The 27,906-nt window shown below is 45.0% G+C and overlaps 1 protein-coding gene across 6 annotated transcripts in view; it reads left to right on the plus strand.

Moving 5' to 3' along the window:
• The window catches only part of GRIA1 (glutamate ionotropic receptor AMPA type subunit 1), a 349,422-nt gene that overhangs the window by 245,395 nt on the left and 76,121 nt on the right, over positions 1 to 27,906 (plus strand). For all 6 annotated transcript variants that reach the window (XM_068981166.1, XM_068981165.1, XM_068981167.1 and 3 more), the window contains 3 exons: positions 4,180 to 4,290; positions 4,985 to 5,191; positions 11,018 to 11,388. In XM_068981166.1, the coding sequence (XP_068837267.1) occupies positions 4,180 to 4,290; positions 4,985 to 5,191; positions 11,018 to 11,388 (689 nt within the window). The remainder of the gene's footprint in view (positions 1 to 4,179; positions 4,291 to 4,984; positions 5,192 to 11,017; positions 11,389 to 27,906) is intronic.

Consider the following 27,906-nt stretch of genomic DNA (forward strand, 5'->3'; position numbering starts at 1 on the left):
CCTAGGACATGCTGCATATCAGGAGGGTTACATTGTCAAATGAGTTTGAGAAGTGTTCCATAATATATACTTCTTTTGGAAACTGGCAACATTCAACAGCAAAATGAAACTGAAATGTCCTATAGTACAGAAGCCTGTTAGCCTTCAACTAGGCGTTACCCTACAGAATACCATTTTTTAGTTTAATAACAACTTAATATGAACCACACACTATGATTATTGTTGTCAATGAACTAACTCATTTGGTTCTCACAGCCACCCTGTGAGACAGGTACTCTTGGTGTATCCCCTCTACAGAGCAGAGACTGAGGCCCATTGAGGTCAGGTAACTGGCCCAAGTCGTACAGTTAGTAATTAGGAAAGTCTGTCTTTTAAACCAGGTCTATCTGATGCCAAAGACCAATCTCTGCACCATCAAGCCCCCACTTTTAAAGATAATTCCCAGGAAGGGACTTCCCTAGTGGTCCAGTGGCTAAGACTTGGTTCTCCCAAAGCAGGGGGCCTCAGTTTCAACCCTGGTCAGGAAATTCGATCCCATATGCCTCCACTAAGAGTTCCCAAGTCACAACTAAGACCCGGTGCAGTCAAATAAGTAAGATAGTCTTTTTTAATATTTGAAAAACTCTATCAAAACTCAATAGATTGTAGAGAACTTAGTTGCATGTCAAAGGAGGCAGCTACCTTGATACTGATGGTACAACTGATGGTTGTAGAGATTAGTAAGAACAGCTGACCTGGTGACAAATCATGAAGAGGGTAGAAGGAAGAAGGAAAACAAGGGAGGGAAGGAAGAAAGAGGAGGAAGAAGTAGGGAGGAAAGGGCATGAAGACGCCATAGCATCATCTACAGGAGGAAAAAAAGGTGATTAAATTTGCTATATCATCTCCCAACTTTGTACTGATTATATTAAACAATACTACTTCTGAGGTCCACGACCTGGCTTCTATGCTTTGCCACTCATCTGCTATATAAACTTCATAAGTGTGATCATCTGATCTCCCCAAACCTCAGTTTTCTCATCTGTAAAACAAGAAAAATAATTCCCAGCCTGTCTGTGTTATTTGAATAGTGTGAGGGGCAAAACAGTTAAGTGTTGGGTAAGTAGTTTGAAAATTATTTTTCTAAACTTGCACCACAATATACTGCAATAATGATTTGAAACATGTATTTCTCAATTAAAGTTCTCCTTGTAAAAATGAACTCTTCAGGGGAATCCCAAAGCGTGAAACTGATTAAAAGCAGAGCTGACGGTTCAATCAGGGATGAAGAACCAATAGCTTCTTCCCTCTTCCCTGACCCCTTGCCCACATCCCGAGGAAGTGCTGACGGTTCAATCAGGGATGAAGAACCAATAGCTCCCTCCATCTTCCCTGACCCCTGGCCCACATCCCGAGGAAGTGGCAAGGGGGCTTCACAGCTGCCCTAGGGCCCCATGAAGCACAGGCCTAGCAAAGCGGGGGAGGCAAGGTTGCACTGAGGCAAGGTGGTCTTGAGCAGGTCCCCTAGTGCCTGAGCCTCTGCTTCCCTCTCTATAAAAAGAAGAGGTTAGAAGAAATGATTCTTCAGGCCTCTTCCAACTCTGATATTTTGGAAATCTATTTCTAGTTCTTGTCTTTGGAGAGAAATGTCTCCCTCCAAGCTAACTGAAAGTGCCCCTACATGAGCAGCATGGTACCCATGCCTGCACCAGGGAAAATCCTGACCCAGTGTTCTAAGAGACAGCCTCCTACCTGCCTTCATGCCTCTGAACTGTCTCTGCATGAACAGGATCCACTGTCTCCATGTTGGGTCCACTCATTCTCTCAACAAACCTTCTTCCCTGAGCTGCTTCTCTGTGGAACAATGGGCAGCCTGGAATGAATAGACCTCTAGCTTTGTTCCCGAGGAGCACCATGGAGAGACGGGGACAGATGTACCAACAGCTAGACCATGGGGCCAGTGGGAACCAACATGAAGCACTCAGGGTCAGCTGGCAGCCTAGCGAAGCATGGACGCACACAGCCCTGTGGCCAGCCTGCCCCGCTCCAATCCTGGCTCCATAACTCTCCTGCAGCCTTGGGAAAGTTATTCCATTTCCCTGCATCTCAGTTTCTTCACATTTAAAATGGGAGTGATAATTACCCACTTCATAGGTTTTTGGGAGGATGAGAGAAATTAAAACATTTTTAAAAAACACAGTATTAATATTTATTTTTCTAAAACAGCATTAATATTCATTTTTATTTGTTTGGCTGCACTGGGTCTTAGCTATGGCACACAGGCTCTTTAGTGGCATGTGTGAATTCTTAGTTGCAGCATGTGGAATCTAGTTCCCTGACCAAGGATCAAGCCTGGGACCCTGCAATTGGAGTTCAGAGTCTTAGCCACTGGACCACCAGGGAACTCCCTAAAAAAAACACTTAGATGAGTGCCTAAAATACAATAAGCACCCAAATACTGTTAAGTAATATGCTTGCCAGCCCAGGGCTAAGTCCCCTCTCGTGGTGAAAAGCTGCTCCCGGAGACAGATGACCAGGGTTCCTGGCTGGCCTCAGCCACTCAGCTGCATCACCACCCTCACCATGCAGGATAACAGACTCCTCTGAGCCAGATGCAGGGGCATAGAACCTATCACACACAACCTCCAACAGAGCAAGAACATGATCGGTGTTGGCAATTAATACTGTTGCTGTTGACGGCAGTGAGATCGCAGGAAGAACTATTTATTTCTAGCTGAGGGGACTGGGAAAAACATCAAGGTGAAGATGACCCTTGAGTGGACGGCTGGCATGTGCCTCGGATTTCGTGAATCCGGGCTGACTTTGCAGAACTGCTCTTCCTTCTCCATGAGTACTGCAGTTCTCCTTCCTATTTGCCTGTTACCAGCTGCAGCCAGCAGAACCACCACAGAACACAGTGGTCTAAAGCTTAATAGAGACAGAGGTAGAGATGGGTGTGTGTGTGTGTGTGTGTGTGTGTGTGTGCGTGTGCATGTGTGTATGTGTGTGTTAGCCAAGCCATTCTGTTCTTCCCAAACCTTCCATGACTTCCTGTTGCCTTCAGGACAGGCCTACACCGTTTAGCTTGGCCTGCAAAGCCCTCTGCTACCTAGACCCAGGCACCCACTTTCCTCTGGAGCTAACCCAATCCTCCACCCAGGACCCATTGAACTTACATATCCGGGCAGATTCCTGTGTCTACATCTTGGCTCATCTTTTCTCTGACCTGACAGATTTGGACTCAACCATCCCTCGTGACTTCAGCCTCACCTCCTCCAGCTACCTTCTTCCCAGCATAGGTTTCATACTTGGCTCCTGCTTCTCCAAACTCCTTGGGCTCAAGCTACCTGAGTCACTCACTTGTCACTTCTGGGCCCACATGTGTGTGTGTGTCATGTATTCCTGAATAGAGTAGAGGGACTGTCAGAGCAAGGACTATCTCTGAGACTTCTGTGTATCTTTCTCAACTCTGCCACACAGTATCACCAACATCTTAGCTCAGAGTCTTATGCACAATAGGGATCCTATAAATATTTGCTGAAAGACCTTGGAAAATGAGTCAGTATAAATAAGCACTAACTAATCTTTAAAGAAAATAATGCTGTCAACCAGTATTTGAAGGCACAACTGTATGCTCAGTATTATAACAGTTTAAAAATTGGAAATAAGAGAAATAAAGAAACAATAAAATAACTATCACCTAGCAAGTTGAATCTAGATGGGAAAATATAGTTAACCTAAAAAGAAAGCAAAAAGGAGGGGAAAAAAAGGTTTAAATCCTATGATTCCAACTACAGTTCAGAATGAGCTAAGGAAGAGAAGGATTACTAGGCATGGAACAAGGAGGAGTCTGACCTTGTGAACAAGGCAGGGAATTAAATCTCTATGACCCTGACTTACATTGTGCAAAACAATTTGCCACATAAACAGTTAAAACCTCACTTCTCAAAAGAGGCAATTTTCAGGCTTCCCCATCATGATGAGGATTTTCATGGGGGTGGGGCTGGGAAGATCAGACCTGGAGAGCATCTTGCCTCTTGCTGTTTATATCTAGCATTCTTTAAAGTCTGGTGTGTCCAGCATTGCTGGTGTGACACTCAGCTCCTTGATTTCCTATCTGGTGTTGGCCAGAGGGCACAGAGTGGGCCATTCCTGAGAATCCTGGCTCACCCTATGTCACCACACCCCTCTCCTTAACAGATTGGCTACTGGAATGAAGATGACAAATTCGTCCCTGCAGCCACAGATGCTCAAGCCGGGGGGGATAACTCAAGTGTCCAGAATAGAACATACATCGTCACCACAATCCTAGTGAGTATTCACTCAGTCCTTCGTGGAGGTTACCTGGGATGTGAGCTAGGCCAACACAAAGGCTTCCCCAAGAGTGAAAGCTGGTCATTCTTCTGGCCAAAATTGTGTCGTAGGTAGAAAGAGGGAGCTAAAAGTCATCCTGAAATTCAGAGGGATTTTTGCTCTCTGGCTCTGCCATGGTCTCACTTTGCGCCCTTGGATAAGCCAGTCACCCTCCTATGAGCCACAGTTTTCCCGTCTATAAAGCATAAGACCGAACTGCGGTGCTTCTGACTCTACTCTTCCTCAGTAGAAGTCATTTTCAAAGAAAGCCCCTAACGTACATCACCTAGAGTGGATATAAGTGAAGCTGCTGTGATTTTCAGCGATCGATCATGAGAAACTTGGAACCTATTTAGGGTCTACTTCCCCACCGTCACACCCCCAGAGGTACCTTCAAAGAAACACAAGAGCTCCTGAAACATCAGTTGAAAAGCTATGCACAACATCTCAATGAAACATTCTTATTTTACCACTTTTCTTCTTTAACCCAAGAAGTTTTGTAATGGGGGGAGCAAAAATGTAGGAAGTGGGTTTAGAGGCTAGAGAGACTCCCCCAAAGTTAACCAATGTTAACTCCTCTGCCATGCCAAAGGCCTCCCTCCCCAAGAATGAACCCCGAACCCACATTCTCTGTCTCCCATTTCTCCACCAGGAAGATCCTTATGTGATGCTCAAGAAGAATGCCAACCAGTTTGAAGGCAATGACCGCTACGAGGGCTACTGTGTGGAGTTGGCAGCAGAGATTGCCAAGCATGTGGGATATTCCTACCGTCTTGAGATCGTCAGCGATGGAAAATATGGAGCCCGTGACCCTGACACAAAGGCTTGGAATGGCATGGTGGGAGAGCTGGTCTATGGAGTAAGTCCCCCATAGGGTAGGGAATTAGAGGCAGAGACAGACGGTTTGACAGGAAATTTTGGTGGTTAGATGACCCTACCCATAGATGCCTATTGGACCCTATAGTTTAGTATTGTTCCTGCTAGAAAGATGAAGAGTCCAAAATCCAATGTCTTAAGACACTTTTTGCTCATGATCCTGGTCCCAGCTCCTTCATCCAGACTCACTTCAGTCATGTGACTTCAGTTGACCATCATCCAATACAGGTGATAATTTAGCTTTAAGGTTAGCTTTCCCGAGGCAGACTGCTGAGTGGTCATTTTCCTGTTCAGTCACTCAAAGCCCCCTCAAAATAAATTTCTTCCCTGGTGTTAGATGTGCCCTAGATACAATCAAACTTTCTAATCACTTGCCCTTTCTGGCACCTTCCATTTCATCCAAGCCACTCCAAGTCACTCTGTTCTCTAGGGTGCCTGCTTCCATTCTGCCCCTCTAAAATCTTACCCTTCCCCCCAAACCTGTATCACATACTGCTTTTTCCAAGGTGTCATTCTCCCCATAAAAGGTATGGGGAGAGCCCTTTTTAACTATTCTTGCTTCACTGTAGGATTTAGTTTCTGCTTCTATTATGGCTCACCTTGCCTTGTACACTTGTTATCTGTGAATAGGGATTGGTCTACTCCATTCACTACACTTGAAATAAGACCACACATAATTGCTATGACATCTTCAATAAATTGAAGCATTTTGGAGAAGTCACTGAATGCCCTGAATTGTTTTAACTATTTAAGGGACCAGTGAGAAGTAAAAGATCTGATCCCTGTCCCCAAGAAACTTACCATTTTCTGATGTAGAAAAGACAACAAGGGCGAATGGCAATACAGCAAAGAATCGAGGTCCATGCAAAAGGCCAGCATGAGGTGGTCTAGCCCTCAAGAAAGATGTGTAACCTTAAAAGCGGCCATATTCAGGTACAGAGAAAGGCAGCCCAGGAATGTCTATAGTATAAACGATAAGATGGCGATAGAAATAAGTTGTGAAAGAAGAATGGGAAAACACTGATGCTCTTTTGTAGAGGGCTTCAGTTGAGTGGCCAGTGACAAGAATGAGTGAGAAATGATAAGGGAAAGGGTGTGGACTGACTCAGTGGGCACGGGAAGATCATGAAGATGCTCGAGCAGAGGAACAGCAAAAGGCAGCAGAAGAAGAATCCTGCCGCCGTGTGCGGGAGAGGCACCGCCACAGCTTCACTCATATGAATCGAAGACTCCTGCCTAGGGCTTTGAAAGGAAGCAAACGCCGAGCGCCAGGATGGTAAGAAGTTCTGGTCAGGATAAAGAAACCATTTAGGAGCTTTACAAATCTCATTGTCTCAGATGGAGGAAGTGAGAGTCATGATATCCGTAGGAGCCTTAGAAAGGGAATTCAAAGAAGAGAGAGATGGAAAAAAGAAAACTCTTTCTAAGAAGGTGGCTTTTGATATGACCTGGGAAGATGGTTAATGAGTTAAGAAGGGGGTTGTGCTTCTACCTTCTCTCTCCTCTGCTGCCTCTCGCTTTTGGGAAGTGTCATCGATGAAAGATAGAAGATCTAGATGGTTAATGCTGCATTGGGAAGCTGGTTTCCATGGGAACCTCCACCAAGTTCTTAAGGTCATCCCCATGGCAACTGCTGTGAACTTTTCACCTCCACCAGAATTCATCTTCACCTTCACCCAATGTAATCTGGTTCCTTTAGTAAAAGGCTCAAGATCTGGGCAGAACAACAGTATGATTATCCTGAGGGAATGCCCCCCAATACACAGCCATCAGCCATGGGCCACTGGCTCATCAGTGACAGAAATCACCTCTGGGTGCCTCAGCTGCCAGTCTTTCTTGTCCCCTCCCCTCCACCAGGCCTGTCCCTCTGCCCAGAAACAGATGTATTCTGAAGACTCTATGATGGGCCCAAATGGATGCCCTCTCTTGAGAGCATTTTCAGTTTGGCTTTCCTTGTCTGTCCCACCTAAGAAAGAATAGAGGGGTCTGAAGAGGCATCTCTAGCCACAAATGACCAGCAAGGCCAGAAAAAAATTTACCTGGAAGGCTCCAGATTTCTTCTTTCTGTGCCTCTCAAATAAGCTAAGTCAACCAGGGTGTCCCATCTTCCCTTTGCTCACTCTTGCTCTTATCCACCATGGTCATAGTAGCATTTCAGCATATCGTTTATGCCAGGCACTGTGCTAAATTCTTTACCCAAGTTATTTCACTTACTCCTCATAACAACCCCAGAAGGTGGATATGATTACTCTCCACATTTTATCAAGGAGGACACTGAAGCCAGGGAGATTAGGCAGTTGGGCAAAGGACACAAAGGGATGAGAATAGCCACAGTGCATTCTCAAATGCCACAGGCTACAAATGAAGGCTCCGCTTATTGCATAGGTACGGCTGTGTGCCTGGGTTGCCATGATTTTCTGGCCTGTTCTTTGTCTTAATGAAGCAGAAATAGAGTGAACTTTGGAGACACACACACACAAATCCAGATCTGAATTCCGACTCTGCCTGCTCACTAGCACCATGACTCCAGCGAGCCACTGGTCTCCCCCCAGGGTTCCCCTGAGTTATCTGTCCCAGGGCTGGGTGGGGAGTATTTCCCTACACAGTGCCTGGCTCAGAGTGGCTCTCCATCCCTGACGGTTTTCTCCCATTTTTGCTTTTACCTACTGCATCAACACTGTTTACTATTTTCCCAAGATTGTTTTCAGACATATTTGGTTTGGGGATCTCCTAGGTAAGTGGTTCTCTAAGTCTGGACCAGCAGCAGCAACACCACCCGGGAATTTGCTGGAAATGCAAATTCTCAGGTCCATAGCGTCGCAAAGAGTCGGGCACGACTGAGCGACTTCACTTTCCCTCTTCACTTTCCTGCACTGGAGAAGGAAATGGCAACCCACTCCAGTGTCCTTGCCTGGAGAATCCCAGGGACGGGGGAGCCTGGTGGGCTGCCGTCTTTGGCATCACACAGAGTCGGACACGACTGAAGCGACTTAGCAGCAGCAGCAGCAGCAGCAGCAGGTGTCCCCAGACCGAGTGATCTAGAAGGTCTGCCATCTGTGGTTTAAAAAGCCCCAAGGTGCTTCTGATGTCTGCACACTCAAGTTTGAGAATCACTGTCTCAAGATGTCAGTTTCAGAAAATAATTTTGAGCACCTGTGAAATGCCCACGGTTCATGGTGCTCTCACGTATTTGAATTTTTTAACTCTCATAAAACACTGCTGTCCAATAGATAAAGCAAAATTTATTATGCCTCTTTTTCTAAACAGGAAACTGATATTCATAGGGACAACTGTCTCACTCGAGGGCACATGGCCAGTGAGTCAGAAAGCCAAGAAGGCAGGTCTACCTTCCCAGATGAGCCTTGCCCACAAGTGATTCTGCAAAGGTCCAGTGACTTCCTCAGATGCCGGAAATCAACTCCTAAGACCTTTCAGTCAACATCAAACAAGCTAAAACTTGTTGTTCAAAACTCGTGCTGCTTTGCACAAACCACCTTCTCTCTCTGGACCTGGGCTCCTATCTGCAAAATGATGTCACTGCATTTCCCACTGTGTGTGTATCCTACACATAGGGGCGCCTTTCGATGCTTGGGGCTCAGTGGACAAAGAATTTTGGAAATACTAAATCTGCTTACCCCTCTTGGAAATTCTCAGTGCACAGTAGTCTGTTAAAGGTTCTGAGAAGTCCTGCCAGTTTAAATTCATGTTAATTTTTATGTTATAATTAGTTACATCCTTCCACAAATAATGTTAATGGAACAAATCTTGAAACTGCTAAGTTAGATAAGAACTAAGATGATTGGTTTTGTGATTTTTTTCCAGGTCACAGTCCCTTTTATTAACTCACATTAGGAGGCATCAGACAAATCCATTCAATTCCCTTTACCATCTTTGAAGCCAGTCTTCATCCACCTCCCTCTTGAGTAACTTGTAGTTATTCCCTCCGAGTCATTTCTATGACTTTTCACCCCTATTCCTTTTCTACCTATGAGAAAAAAGGAGATACTGTCTCCCTGGCAATGGCTTGTAAGTGTTTGTAAAAAGTATCAAGATTTAGGCAGTAGGTGTTGCGGGGAAAAACAGAATTGCTGAGACATATACTCAATCCCACACTGCTTTACAGTAACTTTCTTTCTGTAAGTGAGAAATTTAAGTCATTCTAAAGCCAGGCTTTTTATTCCACTTAAAATGCTTTCTCAAAAACTTCATCCAAAGAGAGTAACCAGAGGAAACCCCTCCTGAGCAATACCAGCCGGCAGCTGGGTGTGGCTGGGGTCTGGACAGCATCTGTCTGCAGCCTCACATCTGGACTGCTACACAGCATCATAAGAGAAAGCCACCTGCCTTGAACAGACTTGCACAGACATGCCTGTCATTTCAAAAGTGAATGTCATGGCACCCCTCCATGGAACCACATTAGATTTCCAGGATCGCTTAATCTCAGGCCAGGAGAGCAGTGGATTTTTAGAGCATAGATGCCAGTGCTCCTGCCATTAAGCAGAGACAGGACAGACAGAAGAGCAAGGCTGGTGCTGTATGCCCAAAGATGAACATTTCTTGCAACTATTTTATGTTTATCTACATGAATTTTTAAAACTGAATTATTTGTGCACTTCTTAGCAGTCTTCCTGGAAAAAAAATAGTTGTGATACTACTTTATTCTCTCTGCCAGGTCTTCCTCACATGATTCTCTCCTCTGGGAATGTATTCTGTATCTGAGCAACCTGTTGAAATCCTGCTTCCTCTTCAATGTCAGTGTATATGTTACCTCTTTAAAGATGCAGTCCTTGACCTCCCCAGACAGAATTAATTTCTTCCTGTCCTCCTGTAGCACTTTGCGTCTCTTAGATACAAAATGTATCTCACGGAATCTAGCATGTATCCAATCAATCCTGTAGTTTGGGAAACGTGTGTGTGTGTGTGTGTGTGTGTGTGTGTGTGTGCGCGTGCGCGTGTGTGTGTGTGTGTGTCTGTGTCTATGTGTGTGTGTGTCTGTGTGTGTGTGTGTGTGTACCAACTTTTACTAGTTGTAGAGATCACAGTTTTCTTTTCAGCCTACGGCTTGCATCTGAGTGCCCAATAAATATTTATTGAGTTAAACTTGCCTTCACCATCTATCTTGTTAGCCAGGACTGTCTTGGTCGCAGGTAAAAGTACCCCAACTCCAACTGGTTTAGGCAAGCAGAAGGACTGGTTCATGTTCCTGGGGACAAACACAAGTGTATTTTGACACATGTTTCTGCCATGCTCTGAGGGATAGCAGGATAAGCCATGAATTAAGGGTCACCCAAGTTATTTCATCTTGGATCATCTCTCACCCTGATGCTCATGGAAGAGACTTGGGGCTTGTGCCATCCTTGAATGCACCCCTGTGGCCAGGGAAGTGGACTACACTAATGGCCAGATCTGGGGGGTGTGCTTCACCTTATAATAAGGGTTATCAGCCCCACTTGAACCGGAGGACAGACAGTGGAGCAGGAGTAGTTCTTTACGGGGAAGAAGGCATGATTGCTGGGTAGGCAAAACAATAAGAGACATTACAATAGCCCCCTTCCTTCCTTAAGGTGAGGAAGTCACCCCTAACAATTAGAACTATCAAAGAACGGGATAATCTCTGCTGTGAGATACTGAGCTGATCAACCATTTATCGTAAATATTTTACAGAGAGTAGGAGGAATTGGACTCCTGAGGTTCTTCCTCTCACACCCTTTAAGATACAAAAGAATGTTCGAGTGAAGAGGAAAGTGAGGGAACGGAGAGCTGATGGACTCAAGTGCCTCTTCTCTTCTCTCCACGATGTTTTTTGCAGAGAGCAGATGTGGCCGTTGCCCCTTTAACTATCACCTTGGTCCGAGAAGAGGTGATCGATTTCTCCAAGCCGTTTATGAGTCTGGGGATCTCCATCATGATAAAAAAGCCGCAGAAGTCCAAGCCGGGGGTCTTTTCCTTCCTGGACCCTTTGGCTTACGAGATCTGGATGTGCATCGTGTTTGCCTACATCGGAGTGAGCGTCGTTCTTTTCCTGGTCAGCCGTTTCAGCCCCTACGAATGGCACAGCGAAGAGTTTGAGGAAGGGCGGGACCAGACCACCAGCGACCAGTCCAATGAGTTTGGGATATTCAACAGCTTGTGGTTCTCCCTGGGAGCCTTCATGCAGCAAGGATGCGACATCTCTCCCAGGTCAGTCGGCTCTTCTCATCACCTTTACTCAATGCCACATACGTACACGGGGAGTCAGCGATGGCAATTTTTCCCAGACTTTATCATGCTTAGTCCTCAACTACGCTTTACTGTCAACTGTCCGTTGCATGCTATGGAGGCTCTGGACACGCCTTGACCGGCTCTGTCTGTTGTCTGGGTGATGTGTTCTGTCAAGATTAACAGGCATAATTGTGACTCTACTGTTCTGTAGTTACAGTACTGAGAAGGGATGGGGGGCGGTATTGTACCACTAACCTTTTTGAGCACCTACCACACACGCTAAGCAAGGTTTTGAGTCCTCCTCATGCCTTATTTCACTGAGTCCTCACAGAAGCATTAGGTGGGGACACTTATGATACCTCCTTTTACAAACGAGGAACCACGGAAATGTTGAATACCTTTCCAAGGTTACATAGTTAAGTGAGTCAAGATTCAGACCACAATCCCAAACTATTTCTGAGTGGCAGGAGCTCTGCATTATGACTGGGTTCTTGCTCTGGTTCTAGCACTTTCTGTATGGCTCTGGACAAGTCACTTGACTCTTGTAGACCTTCGTGTCTTCATCTTTAAGAGAAAATGGTTCTTCTTTTCTCTGTTCTGAGTAAGATCTTGGAAACTGTCTAGTTCCAATGGTGACGTAAATTTGTTTCCTGTGGCTGGGGAATGAAGTTTCTTGGAAATGCCTCAGATATCATATTGAGAATACTGAGGTGGCCAAATCAGTGAGGTTTCAGCCCTCACACTGGACATGAGTAGCTCCATTTTCGTCTGTTTTACATATTGGACTTGTGAATACAATTTCTTTTGAGAACGGTTTTTGGAAGGGAGAGAGGAAGGAAGGAAAGGAAGAGGGGAGGGAGAGAGAGAAGAGAAAGAGGGAGGGAAGAGGTAAAGGAGAAGGGTAAAAAGAAATTTGACCACCACCCTGGAGAAGGCAAAGGCTACCCACTCCAGTATTCTGGCCTGGAGAATTCCATGGACTGTATAGTCTGTGGGGTCGCACAGAGTTGGACACCACTGAACAACTTTCACTTTCACTTCACTTTCATCTAAATCAGTTCCCATATTTACGTGATCCCCCTCCGTCTCTCTGAGTAATGTTCTTTCAGCTATATTCTAGAATGTTCGGGTCACAAATCCCCTCCGATTTACCTGTTAAATAAGCACTAATTGTATTTCCTTTTACAGTGGCTTAATATCTATGAGCTCTTTAATCAGGCAGTCCCTTATTGATTACCAAGCTTCTAAAGCATGCAGGGAGACATGGCTTAGCACTTGGCTGCATGAATAGATTTGCACACACTCTCACTTTCTGGGGGCATAACTGCATAAATATGAAGGCCTCATAGACATGTGCCAGAGGCATTGGTCCCACCTGTCTGGCTGAAATTTGAGTGTCAGTGAGGACCAATATTGCTAAGTGGCAAAGGAATAAAATCTTCCTAAAGAGCTTCCCGCAGGACTCACTTCACCTGCTGTACAATTTAGATCATCTCATCACTCACCATTATAATCTTGTTTTTCTCTAAATAAGAAGACAGTTGGGGGAGGGGGGCGTTGTGTGGGAGAAGAGGTGTGAGACTGGCTGCCTGGCCAGTGCTGGCAGACACATGGTAAAGAGCAGAGAGAACCCAGCAGGGGAAGGGCTTGCTTAAAAATAACTCAGGCCAGTAGATAAACTGTGGGAAGCAATGATTCAGTGTCACGGGCCATCCAAACATGCAGCTGTCTGAGAAGACCCATGGGCTTGTTTTCTCTCCTGTGTTCCCTTCTTGGCTGGGAACCTTACCTCCTAAAGGCACCCCTGTGGTCTGACCTCAGGCTGTGTTTTCACACTCCCCACCATTCCTCCCGAAGTCTCAAGTTAGTGAGCCACAAACTGAATCTGCTACCAGGCATGCTTCTATGATTTGCAGTCTGCCAGTGATGCTCCAAAACTGAGTGACAGCTGCCCTCTGGAGCTGATCCATGACATCCCCGTGGACCACAGCCCCCAGTGATCCGCTTCACTCCGCTGCGACTCAGCTGGCCCCTGAGAGAGTATGTGAGTTTGTGAATTCTGGCTAGAAGAGGGTTTTCAGACTCTGTTTCCAGGACTCCTGAGGGTTCTATGAGGCTATCTTAGGAACTGACCTTGAGGTGAAGATAAGACTAAACAGGAAAGTACCCAGCCTCCTTCCTCCTCACTTTTAATAAAACAGCTCCACTCTGTGATTCTGTATTTTCCCTGGTAAGATGGCAAACAACCTCTAGTATTGTTGTGAGGTTTAAAAGAGATTGATACAGGGACTTTTCTGGTGGTCTAGTGGTTAAGAATCTGCCTTGCAATGCAGGGGATGTGTGTTCCATCCCTGGTCAGGGAACTAAGAGCCCACATGCCATGGAATAACTAAGGTGCCCCAACTACTGAGCTCGTGTGCCACAACTAGAGAGTCCATGTACCACAATAAAAGTTCCAGCACAGTGCAGCAAAGATCCCAGGTGCCACGACTATGACCCGACAACAAATAAAGACCGATACGTACAGAACTCATAACAAGCTATTTAGACAACACATAGGAAGCACAATAAACGAGAAGCTACTTCAGTTCTTTCATCAACTTTCTGTATTGTAAACTTTAGAAGGAAAGGTGCTATGGCTCACAATGAAAACCCAATGGACCTCTCTCTCCTGGGCAAACCCACAGACAAAGCGGCACAGTGATTCACTCCTGGATTCCTGAGACACCCCTCACAGGGACTGGGCAGAAGGATCTGTCATTTTGGTTTTGAGGGTCTGACAGGCAGAGAGATGAGTCAACCTGCCAGAACAAGGAGTTTTATCCACAAGAGATGGACTCTTGCTAAACAAGCCTAGCTTGGCCAACTCCAGCACTTAGGGGCCTGTAGAAACCCCTCTAAGAGTCAGAATATGCATCGCAACATTTGATGGGAATATATGCTAAAGAGAAAAGGCACATACTTGTCAACAGGACCAGACAAAAACACAAGGATGCTACAACAGTGATGAAAGCCAGGGCCAAGCAGACAACTAGAAGCTTTTGTTATTGTTGTTTATATATTTGATGCAGACATCATCAAAAGTCCATGGAGCTTTCAGAGCCTCTGATATACATAGCACTAGATACCCTGGGGTTACAGTAGGAGGTATTATATTTTTAAGGGGTTTTTTATACTCAAACATCCTTTCAAATTGGTTTCAATTAATTTTTCTTGCTATTTATTAAGTGTATCATAAATTCTCTAAATTTAGAATTTGGGAGACTAAATTCCACCTAAATTGCATATATCTGCATACATACACAAGTAGCTTTGGTTTTTTTTCTTAATTTATTCAATATTTATATTAATGACCAACCTAGATAGCATATTCAAAAGCAGAGACATTACTTTGCCAACAAAGGTCTGTCTAGTCAAGGCTATGGTTTTTCCAGTGGTCATGTATAGATGTGAAAGCTGGACTGTGAAGAAAGCTGAGCACCAAAGAATTGATGCTTTTGAACTGGGGTGCTAGAGGAGACTCTTGAGAGTCCCTAGGACTGCCAGGAGATCCAACCAGTCCATTCTAAAGGAGATCAGTCCTGGGTGTTCTTTGGAAGGAATGATGCTGAAGCTGAAACTCCAATACTTTGGCCACCTCATGCAAAGAGTTGACTTATTGGAAAAGACTCTGATGCTGGGAGGGATTGAGGGCAGGAGGAGAACGGGACGACAGAGGATGAGATGGCTGGATGGCATCACTGACTCAATGGACATGAGTTTGGGTGAACTCTGGGAGTTGGTGATGGACAGGGAGGCCTGGCGTGCTGCAATTCATGGGGTCACAAAGAGTCGGACACAACTGAGTGACTGAACTGAACTGAACTGATACTAACAACAACAACAACAACAACAAAAATGAAATGTGGCCAAATACAGTTAGTTGTCTATAAGTAGCTCAATCATCTGACCAGAGTAATGTGACCAGATGGAGAGTTATCTTTCTTAGATGAAAAGGGAAGTGGAGGCAGATAGTAGCCATGGTTCGGTGAAATGAGGATCTGCCACTTTGGGCTGCCCTGGTGTTTACTCCCATGCACAAGGGGGCAGCTCCTAGACGCCGTGTCCAGGTTCAAGCGGGAAGACGGGGAGGAAGTTCTGCAGCCCGTTCTGCGTCTCCGGATCAGGAAAACAAAGGCTGAACAATATACTTCCCACCCCAAGCAGACGTCTCCTTCTATCCATCTCATTAGAAAGAACAGTGGCCCGCGATCACTCCTAGCAGCACTGAAGGTAGGGAAGGCAAGAATATGGTTTTTTAGCCTCTAAAATGGAAAGGGTGAGAATGGGCCTTGATGAGTGAGCCAACAGCATGGGCCGCGGTGCCTGTGCTGTGCTGTACTTAGCCACTCAGTCATGTCCGACTCTTTGTGACCTCAGACCTCAGACTCTGTGACCTGGACTGTAGCCCGCCAGGCTCCTCTGTCCATGAAGATTCTCCAGGCAAGAGTACTGGAGTGGGTTGCCATGCCCTAGAGCTGAAGTTTTCCATACCAGCTCCACAGATAGACAAAATAATCTGTCATTAGCACCTTCAGTGATGTATACCAGGAAATACTACTGGTTCGCTTTCAAGATTCTTCCCTCCTCCCTTTAAAATATTCACATGAGAAATTGTCTTTGTGTAGCCTATTTTTAACATTGAAAGTTAAAACTCAGTTGAGCTGTTATCACAAGAAATAATTTTTTTTTTAATTTGGTTGATGGTAAGATAGAAATACCGTCATGAATTGCATTTGCAGGCCTATGTCTTGTGCCCAAAATGCCTATTTTTAATAGATATTTTAGATTTCTTTTTTCATAAATAAGAACATTTTGAGAAGGGATATATGAAAGAAAGGACAAAAATCACCCCAGGCAAAATTTATCTTCAGTTCCCACAACTTTTATTTCTGTAGCTTTTCCCCCTATTTGTGTCCAGTGTCATTTATTTATTCAACAGATATTACTAATTGCCTGGAAGGTACAGCTCAGCGTGCTGAGGATATAAAGATACGTCGATGGTGCCGTATGAGGGTGTGGGAGTCTCTGCTTCAGGGAGCTGGCAAGTGCAGTGAGGTAACACAGATGTTAAATAAACAACTGTGAATGGATACACTGTGATGCACTATGAATAAAATGAAACTGCTGCAGCAACAGATAATAGGGGAAGTGGAATTAAAGGGGACTTACTTAGGGTGTTCTGAGAAAGCTTCTCCGCGGCGCAGAGAGGTAAGGAGGAGCTAGGCTGACACAGAGCTGTATTATTAGAGAAGCAGGCAGAAGCCAGATCTCACAGAGACTCAGGGCCATAGCATAGATTTAAAGTTTTACTCTAAATACATAGGAAGGCCCCAGGGAGTTTTAAGTAAGAGAAGGATTGATTTACATGCTATAATGCTACTCTGGGGAGCTATGAAGAAAATGAATTAAAGCAGAAAATAGTCAAGAGTGGAAGCAGACAGACTGAGCAGTAGGCTCTCATAGCTGTCTAGGGGCAATTACAGTGATGGGAATTATGATGGTCATGGAGATGGATTAGCGGTCTACTTTGAAACTAGAAATGACAGCACTGGCTGATTGGATATCTGAAGGGGAGGAGAGGAAGATTCAGTGGTGCCTCCAAGAGGAAGGGGGCATTTGGAAAACATGGCACCGCACTTCCAGAGACCTTTAGGTCTGGCTCTGATCAAGAGAAGGATCTAATTCATCTACCCCATGTTACAGAGGAGTAAACTGAGGCCCCAAAGGGGGAAGGGATTTTCTCTAAGGTCCCCAAGGCAGTGCCTCTGGCCTGTTGCTGCCCACTCTGCAGTGTCATCCCAGGCTCCACCAAATGGACTAAGAGTGAGCCTTTCAACTCTATTCCCATGGCCCTCCCCATTGGCTTCCAGTTCTGTGGGATCAGATGACCCTAGTAAGAAAAAGGAGAAGGGTGTGGAAGGTCCTAGGGGAAGAGAGGAAAAGGGGAAATGATGATTCCAGCTTTCAGAACTCTTACTCCTGATCTTAGAATGTGACAGAATGTATGATAATTATCTCCACCTAGGGAAGATAATTACTCTCAGCAAGAAGAATTCTGAAGCAGGGAGTGGGAGCACTTTGGGGATCTCCGGGAACCCTGTATCACCACTCTGCTTCCCCCCAACCCCAGCTAATGAGCTTGCTGAGGGCCCTGAGATGATTCACCATGGGAACAGAGTAGCCAATGAGCAGAGCCTAAACTGATAACCAATGGCAGCCTGACTGTCGCATTCACACACGAATCCCCAGCAACCAGGACTGGAGTGCACAGAGTGGTGATGAGTAATCTCCCCCTTCCACCTCTTGTTCTCCCCTCTTCTCTCCCAGAGACAGTCATGCAAACCCCTTTCTCTGGCAAATAGTGGTGTCACTGAAGTGTTGCAGGGGGAAAAAGGGGGTAAATATTCAGGGAAGTTGATGGAAGCAGCCTGAATTTATAAAATATTTCATCTTCCCAGGCAGTGCTCGTGGTAAAGAATCTGCCTGTCAATGTAGGAGATGTGGGTTCAATCCCTAGATCAGGAAGATCCCCCGGAGTAGGAAATGGCAACCCATTCCAGTTCTTTTGCCTGGAAAATTCCATGGACAGAGGAGCCTGGTGGGCTACAGTCCACGGGGTTGCAAAGATCAGATACGACTGAGCCCACTGAGCACACATACAATCCTAATCCAGTCTTTAGAAAACATAAGCCTCATTCGGGACACAGGCTCGGTGCTGTAAGGAAGGGTGTGTGCACAGCGATGATGCGAGAAGTGGGTTTGATGCTCTTAGGACTAGGTATGAGGGTTTCTGCTGGGATTCCTGCATCACAATCACCTGGGATGCCTGTCAAAATACAGATTTCCAGGCCCCATCCCAAGTCTGAGGAACTGGAAATTCTGCATCTAGAGAGAGAAGTACACATTTCACAAGCTCTCCCCTTCCCCCGGGGCAGGTTGGCATTAAAACTGGAAAGCCATTGAGCTAGGATGTTGTTCAGTTAAGTCAGTTTGGAAGTCTAAGAAGTGAGGTCCATGGTTCAGCCAGAAGTCATGCTAGTCAACTGCCACAAACACTGAGCCCAGCATCTGCCTGCCCTGCGTGTGTTACCTGCCAAGAGAGTGAGATCCTGGGAGTGGCCACTGAAGGCAGAGGCCTTGCGGGGACCCTGCTTCCTCGGCAGGCCAGGCTCCTGGGAGGAGCTCCTATAGAATTCACCAGAGTACATCTCCCTGGGTAACAGGAACTGCAGCTGTGACAGGGTGATCTGTGCAAGGACAGTGACCCCCCCCCCCCATCACTGGGGACTCCAGCTCCATGCCGCCTTCCTTTTCAACTTTACCCTGTGCTACCCAGTGCCGAGACCCAGAGCCAGGCTCTGATAGTGAGCAGTTTCACAGACCGTGGAGAAGCACAGGAGTAAACTTTCAGAGCCTGCACAAGCCACATACAAGTGTTCAGATGAAGGCAGGGACAGGCGGGTAAAAGCTTTGCTGGATATGCAAATGAAAAGCACCATTGTCTGCCCCTCAGCCACCAGTTCTGGCCATCAGCAATGGGGAAGTCACATCTCTAGACTGTCGTGAATGTCCAGGGTTTGAACAGTTTAATTGAAGGAGAAAGGTGTTTTGTTTTGTTTTGTTGTTTTCCTCCAAAATCACAATAGGAAAACACTCAGAAAGTGTTTCCCAAGCTGAAAAGGATGTTTAGGACAATTTCTCTCCTGAAATGTTTCTTTAGCACCTGTTACATTCAGACAGGGTTCAGGTTGCTACAAGAGACATCACCAAACAAAGCAAACAAAACCCCCATCCTCCTAGAGCTTACCTTCCAGTGAGAGGAGGCAGGCAGTTAAAAAAAAAAAAATGATGTAATCAACACCCCCATCCCAATTCCATAGATGAAGATTCTGGCTTACAGGGAAGGGGAAGGGACTCAGAGATAATCAGCGTAAGCTTCCCTGGTGGCTCAGACAGTAAAGAGTGCGCGTGCAGTGCAGGAGACCCAGGTTAGATCCCTGGGTCTGGAAGATCCCCTGGAGGAGGAAATGGGAACTTACTCCAGTATTCTTGCCTGGAGAATCCCATGGATGCAGGAGCCTGGTGGGCTACAGTTCATGGGGTTGCCAAGAGTCGGACATGACAGACTGACTAACACTTTCAGTAACACAAAAACAAGGGTCAGCTGGGGGCTGTGTTGACCTGGGCATGCCTACGTCAGCTAAAAGGGGACCGCTCCCACTCAGCCCTGGACAGTCACTTCCAGGAAAGCTCTGCAGATAAAGCCAAAGTTGGGCACCCCTGGAAGAATGATGAGTATAAAACACCACTTTACTTTTAATGCATTTAGACATACTCAGAATATCATATTCATAGATTTTTTTAAAAGGAATTCTCCTCTCTCTCAGCCCGTATTTTTGATTCCAAGGATAAAAACCTGATTGCTGTGTTTTTCTTTCTTTTCACATACCTTGGAAAATCCAGGCTGTGAATGGGACTGCATTAAAACAAAGTCCTCACAGCTCTATATGCAGAAAGACTTCCCTACCTCTTCCTGAGATCTACATTTTCCTGGAGAGAACCCGTTTCTTTTTAATTCCCCTCCGGAAATACAGCCCCTGAGATCCAGAGACCCAATTGTTCACCTGGCAAGAAGTCCTGAGTTCTAAAAAGAGAACAATGGAAGCATCGTTAGTTGAATTGATGGAGAATGTATGCTCAGAGTCTTGTGAGGATCCCCATGGTTTGAGTATGATTTAAGGACCACCATCCACCTGTGGCAAATGAATGCTTCTATCCAAGTTGTATTCAAGCAAGACCATAGGTGAATGAAGCCCAAGGTTGCCAGCAGAAAATAGCGTGTTCCACTAACTCAGAAACGAGAGACCTACGTGATGACAGTCGCCGTGTGAATCTGGTGGCTTAAGAAAGAGGACCTTAATGTGAGGAGACAGTAGCTGCTGGGGCAGAATGGAGCCCTTCCCAAGGGGGGAATCAGGAGCAGCTGTGTCACAGGAGGTGGGCCCACAGGATTGGAGGAGGTGATAAAAGATCTTAGAAAAAAGCTCAGTCTACTAGCCCACTGGGTGAGTCACTTCAAAATGGGAGAAGGATGGTGCCTGGCATGTCTGCAGCCCCCCTCTAAGACTGGTGTCCCTTTGATTCCCAGGTCCAGACAAGGCTCTACCCAAGCCAGGTTGTGCGTCAATCTGTTCTCTCAGCCCCAAGCTGCCTTTATAGTCTTGCCATTCCCTCTATCTGGAGCAGCTTCTCTCATCCTTCTTGCTCAATGACCCTCTCTTTTGCAAATACTGACGTCCCATTGCTCCCCTCCTCAGCCCAATTCTCCCGGGAAGCTATGCATCACAGGAACAGAGCTTGATCTCTGGAACTGGCCTCCTCCAGCTGAATCCTAGCTCTGCCACTTACTGGCCATGTCAGCATAGGAAAGTAATTTCTCTGTGCCTCGGTTCCTTCTTCTGGGAGGTGGAGATAATAAGAACACCGACTTCAAGGGTATTCTCTATTAAATGACATCATGTGTGGAAAGCTCTTCCTTTGCACAGAGGTGATGAACACAGTAAATGCTACTGACATAGGTGTTGCTATTGCTATATTGTCATCTGAACCTCTCTGAGGGCATCGTCTATCTTCAATCCTGAGCTTCTGTTCCTTATCAAAACACAAACCGGAAAACCTATCCTTGCCACTCATCTAGAACCTGACACAGCGGTTAGGCATTCTTAATACTCAACACGTGCTTGTTGAATGAATATATGCACTTTCACAAGTAGCCTTCCAAGGACCATGTCACATTTTTCACATAATGGAGAGAAAGCAACCCAAGAGAGAATTTCTGGTGGTCACTACCTGCGTAATGTGGGGAAAGTCAGTCCTGGGATCTCAACAGATGTGAGAAAAAGCAGGAAGAACTGGAGAAAAGGAAGTGAAATAGACCAATCCAGAAAACAAAGTTTCCTGTCTACTACATATCAGGCTGTCTCTTAAATGGCATGTGATGTTACCTTTAATTATCATGACAACCTCTGTTCAGGGATATCAACCCATTTTATAGATGAGAAAACTGAGGCAGACAACAATTAACTCCCTTATTCACGGTTTTCTAACAGAGCTGGGATTATAACCTATGTCTATTGGATTCAAAGACTCGTGATTTATTTTTGAGACACCATTGTCTTCCAAGATCAGAAATCTTTTGATGGTCCCTCAGGGCTTCCTATGGATTGTCAGATTTCATGGAAATAAAAAGCATCCTTTTTCATCTGTAGGGTTCTCTAGCTTTAAAAAAAAAAAAATAGACTTTTTTGGTTTTGAGTTTTTCCATTAGTATTCCTTACAGTATCTTTTTCCTTAAAAGTCATCTCCTGGGGAAGAAGAGAGGACCCCCTGGGAGTGCACTCTGCCCCACCCAGAGTGTGTGCAGCCCAGCCAGTTGGTGAGGGAGATGGTGAAACAGACAAGAACAAAGATAAAACTGGTGCCACTTTGGAGGAGCCAGTTTCTTGGTTTCAGCTGGGAGGTGACTGTGGGCATAGGGTGGATCCCACAGCCAGAGCCAAAAGCTGGAGAGGGCATGTTTTTCCCTGTAATATTTTAGACTTGAATGGAGGAGGGAGAAGGCAAAAAAGGATTACAAATGGCCTTAAAATTATGGTCCATGTGGAGTCGACGCATTATCCTCTAGAAACGGTTGTGCACATGTGGCCAGAGGTATGTGTAAGGGTTTTCATTGCTCTAGTGGGTTCCAGTGTCCTTCTGCCGATGGTTGCTCAGCAGCTAGTTGCAATTTTGGTGCTCTCACAGAAGGTGAGCACACATCCTTCTGATCTGCCATCCTGAATCAATCTCCTCTCACTGTTGTTTTAAAAAGCTGGAGGTAGCCTGCTGCCCGTCAGCTGAGGACAATGATGGTTCATCATCCAAGGGCAGAAAATCCAGCTATCAGAGTGGAGGGACAAGGATGCCTGTGCTACTCTGCAAGGGTCTTCAGGACTGCATAGCAGGGGAATAACAGGTTCTGGTCCACTGGTCCCAAATTGCAGGCTCTTTTCACTGCATCCTGCTGCCTCTTTGGAACACAGGGAACTAAGGGAATGTGTCTCTGAGGACTAAACTCTGTGGTATGTAAAGCTCATGCAAGATTTTCTTCTGAGAAATGAAATATTAGTGTGGGCTGTAGTACAAAGAGACCTCTGGGAAGCGCTGGACTGTGCCTTGAAAATGAGCTAAGATTTTCCACCAAAGCAGAGAGAAATGAAGACAGAAGTCTCTGGTGGGGGAATCACTGTGAGCAGAAGCACTGAAGCGGGCATGTGTTGAGCCGGGGGACCTGTCAATCACGCTCATCCCTAGGGACTCATTAGCCAAGGGTTCAGAACTCACAAGATTTAATGACGCATTCAATACCATGACTTTGGGGGCCTGATAAGCTGTTGTATAGTCATTAGAGTGTCACCCAAGAAACAGAGAGTCTAAAGTGGGCAGTGTTGGGCCAGTTCTTCAGTTGCAGGAAGTAACTCCCTGCTCCCCAAGGAGCACCTTTACTGATTGGTGTTAAGTCTTGGTCCATGGACAAAACCATGTCAGCGAGGGTCTAATTTCTGAATCAGAGGATCTTGGCTCTCAAGAAGTCCCCGCCACTGCTGCTGCCAGGTAATTTATCTCCCGAGCAGCAGACAGAAGGGGCTGTCAGGCAGAAAGATGCCTTCCCTTCTGTGCAAGTCTGGCTGGGTACTCAGCTAGTATCCATCTCCCCTTTCATGCCCTGTTCTCTGTGGAGGTACCCTTTCTGAGAACAGGGAGAGAGAATGAAGACGGAGTTTATCTTGCTTTGTTTCTGGTTACATTAGGTATGTATTCCTACAGATTCAAGTGAGGATTAATCAATCAAATGTTTTAGTTGAGGACCATTAGGATATCAATTTTGCCTTAGGCACAGTGGTAGGCAATATGGCTGGTGTGAAAAAGGAAGAAATCAGAGTACAGACTTCAGACTTTGCAAAAATCAAGATACACAAGGAAAAAAGATAGACAGTAAAGCAAAATGTTCATCTGAATAATTTCCAAGTGCAGGATTTATAGTCAACAGATAGAAAAGAAAGATCATTGAGGCCCAAAATAGTCTAGGTTGGCTTTGAAGAAAAAGAGGGACTTGGACTGGTCCCAAGGAAAAAAGGTGGACTTCTAGAAGGAGCCTCAGCTAAGATACGGTTTGTGGCAGGAGCGCCCAAGCAAAGCAGAGAAGAGGACTGTGTTTCGAGACCAAGTATCCTGTTAATTACTCAGACCTGGGTTTTGATCTTTGTTGTTGTTGTTTAGTCGCTAAGTAACATCCAACTCCTTTGTGACCCCATGGACTGTAGCCCCTCAGGCTTCTCTGTCCATGGGATTTACCAGGCAAGAATACTAGAGTGGGTTGCCATTTCCTTCTCCAGGGGATCTTCTCAACCCAGCGATGGAACACACATCTCCTGCTTTGCACACAGACACTTTACACTGAGCCATGATCTTAGTTCACCAGCTACTAGCTAGTAAGACTTGAGCCAGTAACTTAACTGCCAAGTCCGTTTCCTCTTTAAAAAGACAGGCCATTAAATAAAGAAGATGTGGTACACACATATAATGAAATATTACCCAACCATAAAAAGGAATGAAATAGTGCCACTTGCAGCAACATAAATGCAACGAGAGATTATCACACTAAGTGCAGTAAGTTAAACAGAGAAAGGAAAATAGCATATGATGTCACTTACATGCGGAATCTTAAATATCATACAAATGAATCTATCTATGAAACAGAATCCATAGAGAGCAGACTTGTGGTTGCCATGGGGAGCACTTGGGATGGAGTGAGAAGTTGGGATTAGCAGATGTAAGCTTTGATATGGAGATGGATAAACAACAAGGTCCTACTGTATAGCACAAAGAACTATGTTCAATATCCTATGACAAACCATAATGGAAAAGAATATAACAAAAACAACATGTGTATATATATGTCTATATATATACACACATATATGTATGTATAACTGAATCACTTTGCCATACAGCAGTAATTAACACATTGTAAGTAAATTAAACTTCAATTAAATTTTTTTTAATTTTAAAAAGAGGCCATTAATACAAATATCATAGGATCTTATAAGAATATATAAACAAAGAGACGCTAAAGCATGTACACCAGGAGTTCAAAATGTTTTAATTTTCTTTGGCTTCTTTTGTGTTACCACTTTCCTTTCTTTCAGCTTTGTCCCTGGCCTCCCACCAATCATCGATTCTCTGCTATGAGCTTTCAGAGCCTTGCTGACATGCAGTTTTTTATGTGCTCCTGGCCCAGCACTGGCTAGAGGGAAGTCTGTAGGCTGTTCCCACGAAAAGAGGGCAGGCTGCCAGGTGCAGTTATGACTCGAGGATGCTCACTCTATCTCAGGGCTACTCCATAACTCCAGCCTCAGGAACTGCATCTAAGCTCCTGCCTGCTTTCCTGGCAAAACTCATCACCAGAGCAGTGACTCTTCCTGCCAGACCACACTGCCCACCAGTCCCCTCCTGACTTCCCAGGCACCTGGTTTTGTTTCTTAGCAGTCAGCATTATGATGGTTTCCTCTGTATCCCAGAATGACAAACACTGGTTTTGCAGGACTTGCAAATATGCAAGGTTTTTTCAAGAGAGTAATTAAGAACCTCATGAGTTCTGGGGTGAGACACCTAGGTTTAATTCTGCTTCTTACCCTAATTTGCTGTGTGATCCTGGGCAACTAGGTTTGCAACTCAGGCCCTCTGTTACTATATAACAAGCCACCCTGAATTTCTGGCATAAAATAGCAGCCTTTTTATCCTGCTCATAGATTCCCTGGGTCAGGAAACTTGGATACGGGCACAGTGGGATGGCTTGTTCTTGCTTACAGATGCCTGGGACCGCAGACAGAGAAACTACAAGGCTGTGGGTCGCTTGGCAGCGGGGGTGGAATTACCTGCAGGCTCACTCACTCACACGGCTGGCGGTGGGGGCTGCTGTCCTCACCACCTACCTACACATGCCCTCTCCACGCTCTGCTGGGGTTCCTCACGGCACGATGGCCAGGTCCCAAGGACAAGCAACCAAGAGAGGGCAGGCAAAAGTGGCAGCACGTCTCATGACCTACCCTGAGAAGTCACAGGGGGTGACTTCTGCCAGAGTCACCAGCCCAGACATATCAGAAAGGAAGGAACAAATATTCCACCTTTCAGTAGGACAAGGGTCAAAAATCACCTTGTAAGAAGAACACATGGAATGGGAGAGGTTGTGGTGGTGCTATCTGGAAAGAGCAATCAGCTACACCTTATCTATAAAGTAAAGATAATACTTTTGGAATCATTATGAAGATTAACGAAAATAAGGAATTTAAAACACTTAGTATGGTGCCTGACATGTGGTAAGTGCTCAGTAAAAGACACAGTCATTCACATTCATATTCTCCCTCCCTCCCTTCCTCCTTGCCTCTCCCCCCATCTCTCACTCTCACCTCCCCACAAGTAGAGGTACATACACACATATATGACACTTCTGGAGAGTGCTTATTAACGTGTCGTCTGTGCTTATTAATTGTTTGTGTCTATAAGAGATGCTAGCAATTATTTAAGTTAATGAAGCTATAGATTAGATCCCTAATGAATCTACAGAGTAGAGCCTCAAAAGTCAGGTCGTTTCTTATCTAATTACCTTATTTTTATACTTTGGAAAACCAATGTTAATAATCCATGCTTGGATGAAGCATTCTTGTTGGAAAGAATTCAAGTGACCCTTAGCAAACAATAAGCAATTTTTTAAAAGACTGAGATTAGATTTCAACACCTTTCGGGATCTATAAGGATTTGAATTTCATCATCACCTCTGGAGTTAAATGAAAAGGCACAGAAGGTGCACAAAACCTTGATGTGTTCTCATTTTGCAGATCTGAACACTGAATTGAGACAGGTCACTTATTGTCTTTGACTATTTTAAGACTACACAGATTGTTCCTCCTCCCTAAAGCCAAGGGGCCCCACATGTAGGCAGTATTTGCTCTGTGAATCAGCAAGAAGAACAATCAGAATTCACAAAACTGAGTTACTGTACTTCCGCATCTCTGCACTAAGAAGTAAGGAGGGCCAAGGGGACAGAACAGAAGGAGCATGGCTTGTTTCTTCTCACCAAGACTGTGCAGGGATCTTGGCTGGACAAGGATGGAACTTAGAAGACATAACAATGCCAAGTGCTTTGGGCAAATGACTGACCTTCTTAGACCTCAGATTTCACAGACTCAATGATCTGACATTCTATTGGGTTAGCCAAAAAGCTCATTCAGGTTTTTCTGTATGATATTAGGAAAACCCAAATTAACTTTTTGGCCAACCAAATATATTGGAACATGCTTACTGAGCCTCTGCGATCCATTCTTTCCTTCTTATGGTGGAGAATGCACAAAAAATAAGAAATGCCAGATCTTGGTTTACAGGATGTTCACAGTCTAACTGGGGAGATGAGACTAACACACAAGCAGCAATGTGTTACTTACAGTGTGAACTTACGAAGCTCAGGTATATCTTGAGCACTAAGTGCCATCCACAGGTGACCCAAAGGGACAGATGCATGCTGGCAGAAGGTCAGTCTTCATCCATCCATGTGGCTGGAGAGGAAGAAAGGGCATGCATGTTATGAAACCATAAGTGCATCTATCAGGCTTCCCCACAAGGCCAGTGCTCTTACATTTCACCATATCTTCCACATCAAAACTCAAAGATAGAAAAGGAATTTTCCTGCTTATATAGAGAAGATTCATAGTTTATTTTTTTAACTTCAACTCCCTTTTAAGTCAATGAACTCTCCCCTCTTAAGTTTAATATACCATGCTGAGCAAAGGAAGATGTTCATGAAAATCTGGCTTTCCCCATATCCTCCCTGTTTGACACGTAACTGATTTAATTTTAAAATTTCATTGAATTATAACACACATATCAGTGCATCAATCACAAATATACTGCTCAGTTAATTTTCATCAAGTGAAAACATCTGTGTAATCAGAATTCAAGAAATTAAACACTGCCAGGGAGATCGGGATTGACATATGTACACCACCATGAATAAAACAGATATAAAATAGATAACTAATGAGAACACTTTTGAATTTCTGTCGCATATATACCCAGGAAAGGACTTCTTAGGCCACATTATTTATAATTTCCTATCATAGATTCTGCCAAACTATTTTCTGAAAACAAATCTATACTCCCATCAATAATGTATATGAGTTCCAGTTGCTCCACCTCTCCCTTTTTTATTTCAGCCAGCGAGTATATCGTAATATACCCATTTTTACTCAGTTATACACAGACACTACCATTTTAATTTGCATCTACCTGATGCAAATTAGGTACCTTTTCCACGTTTATCAGCCACTTGTAGAGCCTCTTTTAAGAATTACCTTTGTAAAT

This window comes from Capricornis sumatraensis, chromosome 9 (assembly GCF_032405125.1).
Source record: "Capricornis sumatraensis isolate serow.1 chromosome 9, serow.2, whole genome shotgun sequence".
Taxonomy (NCBI): Eukaryota; Metazoa; Chordata; class Mammalia; order Artiodactyla; family Bovidae; genus Capricornis; species Capricornis sumatraensis.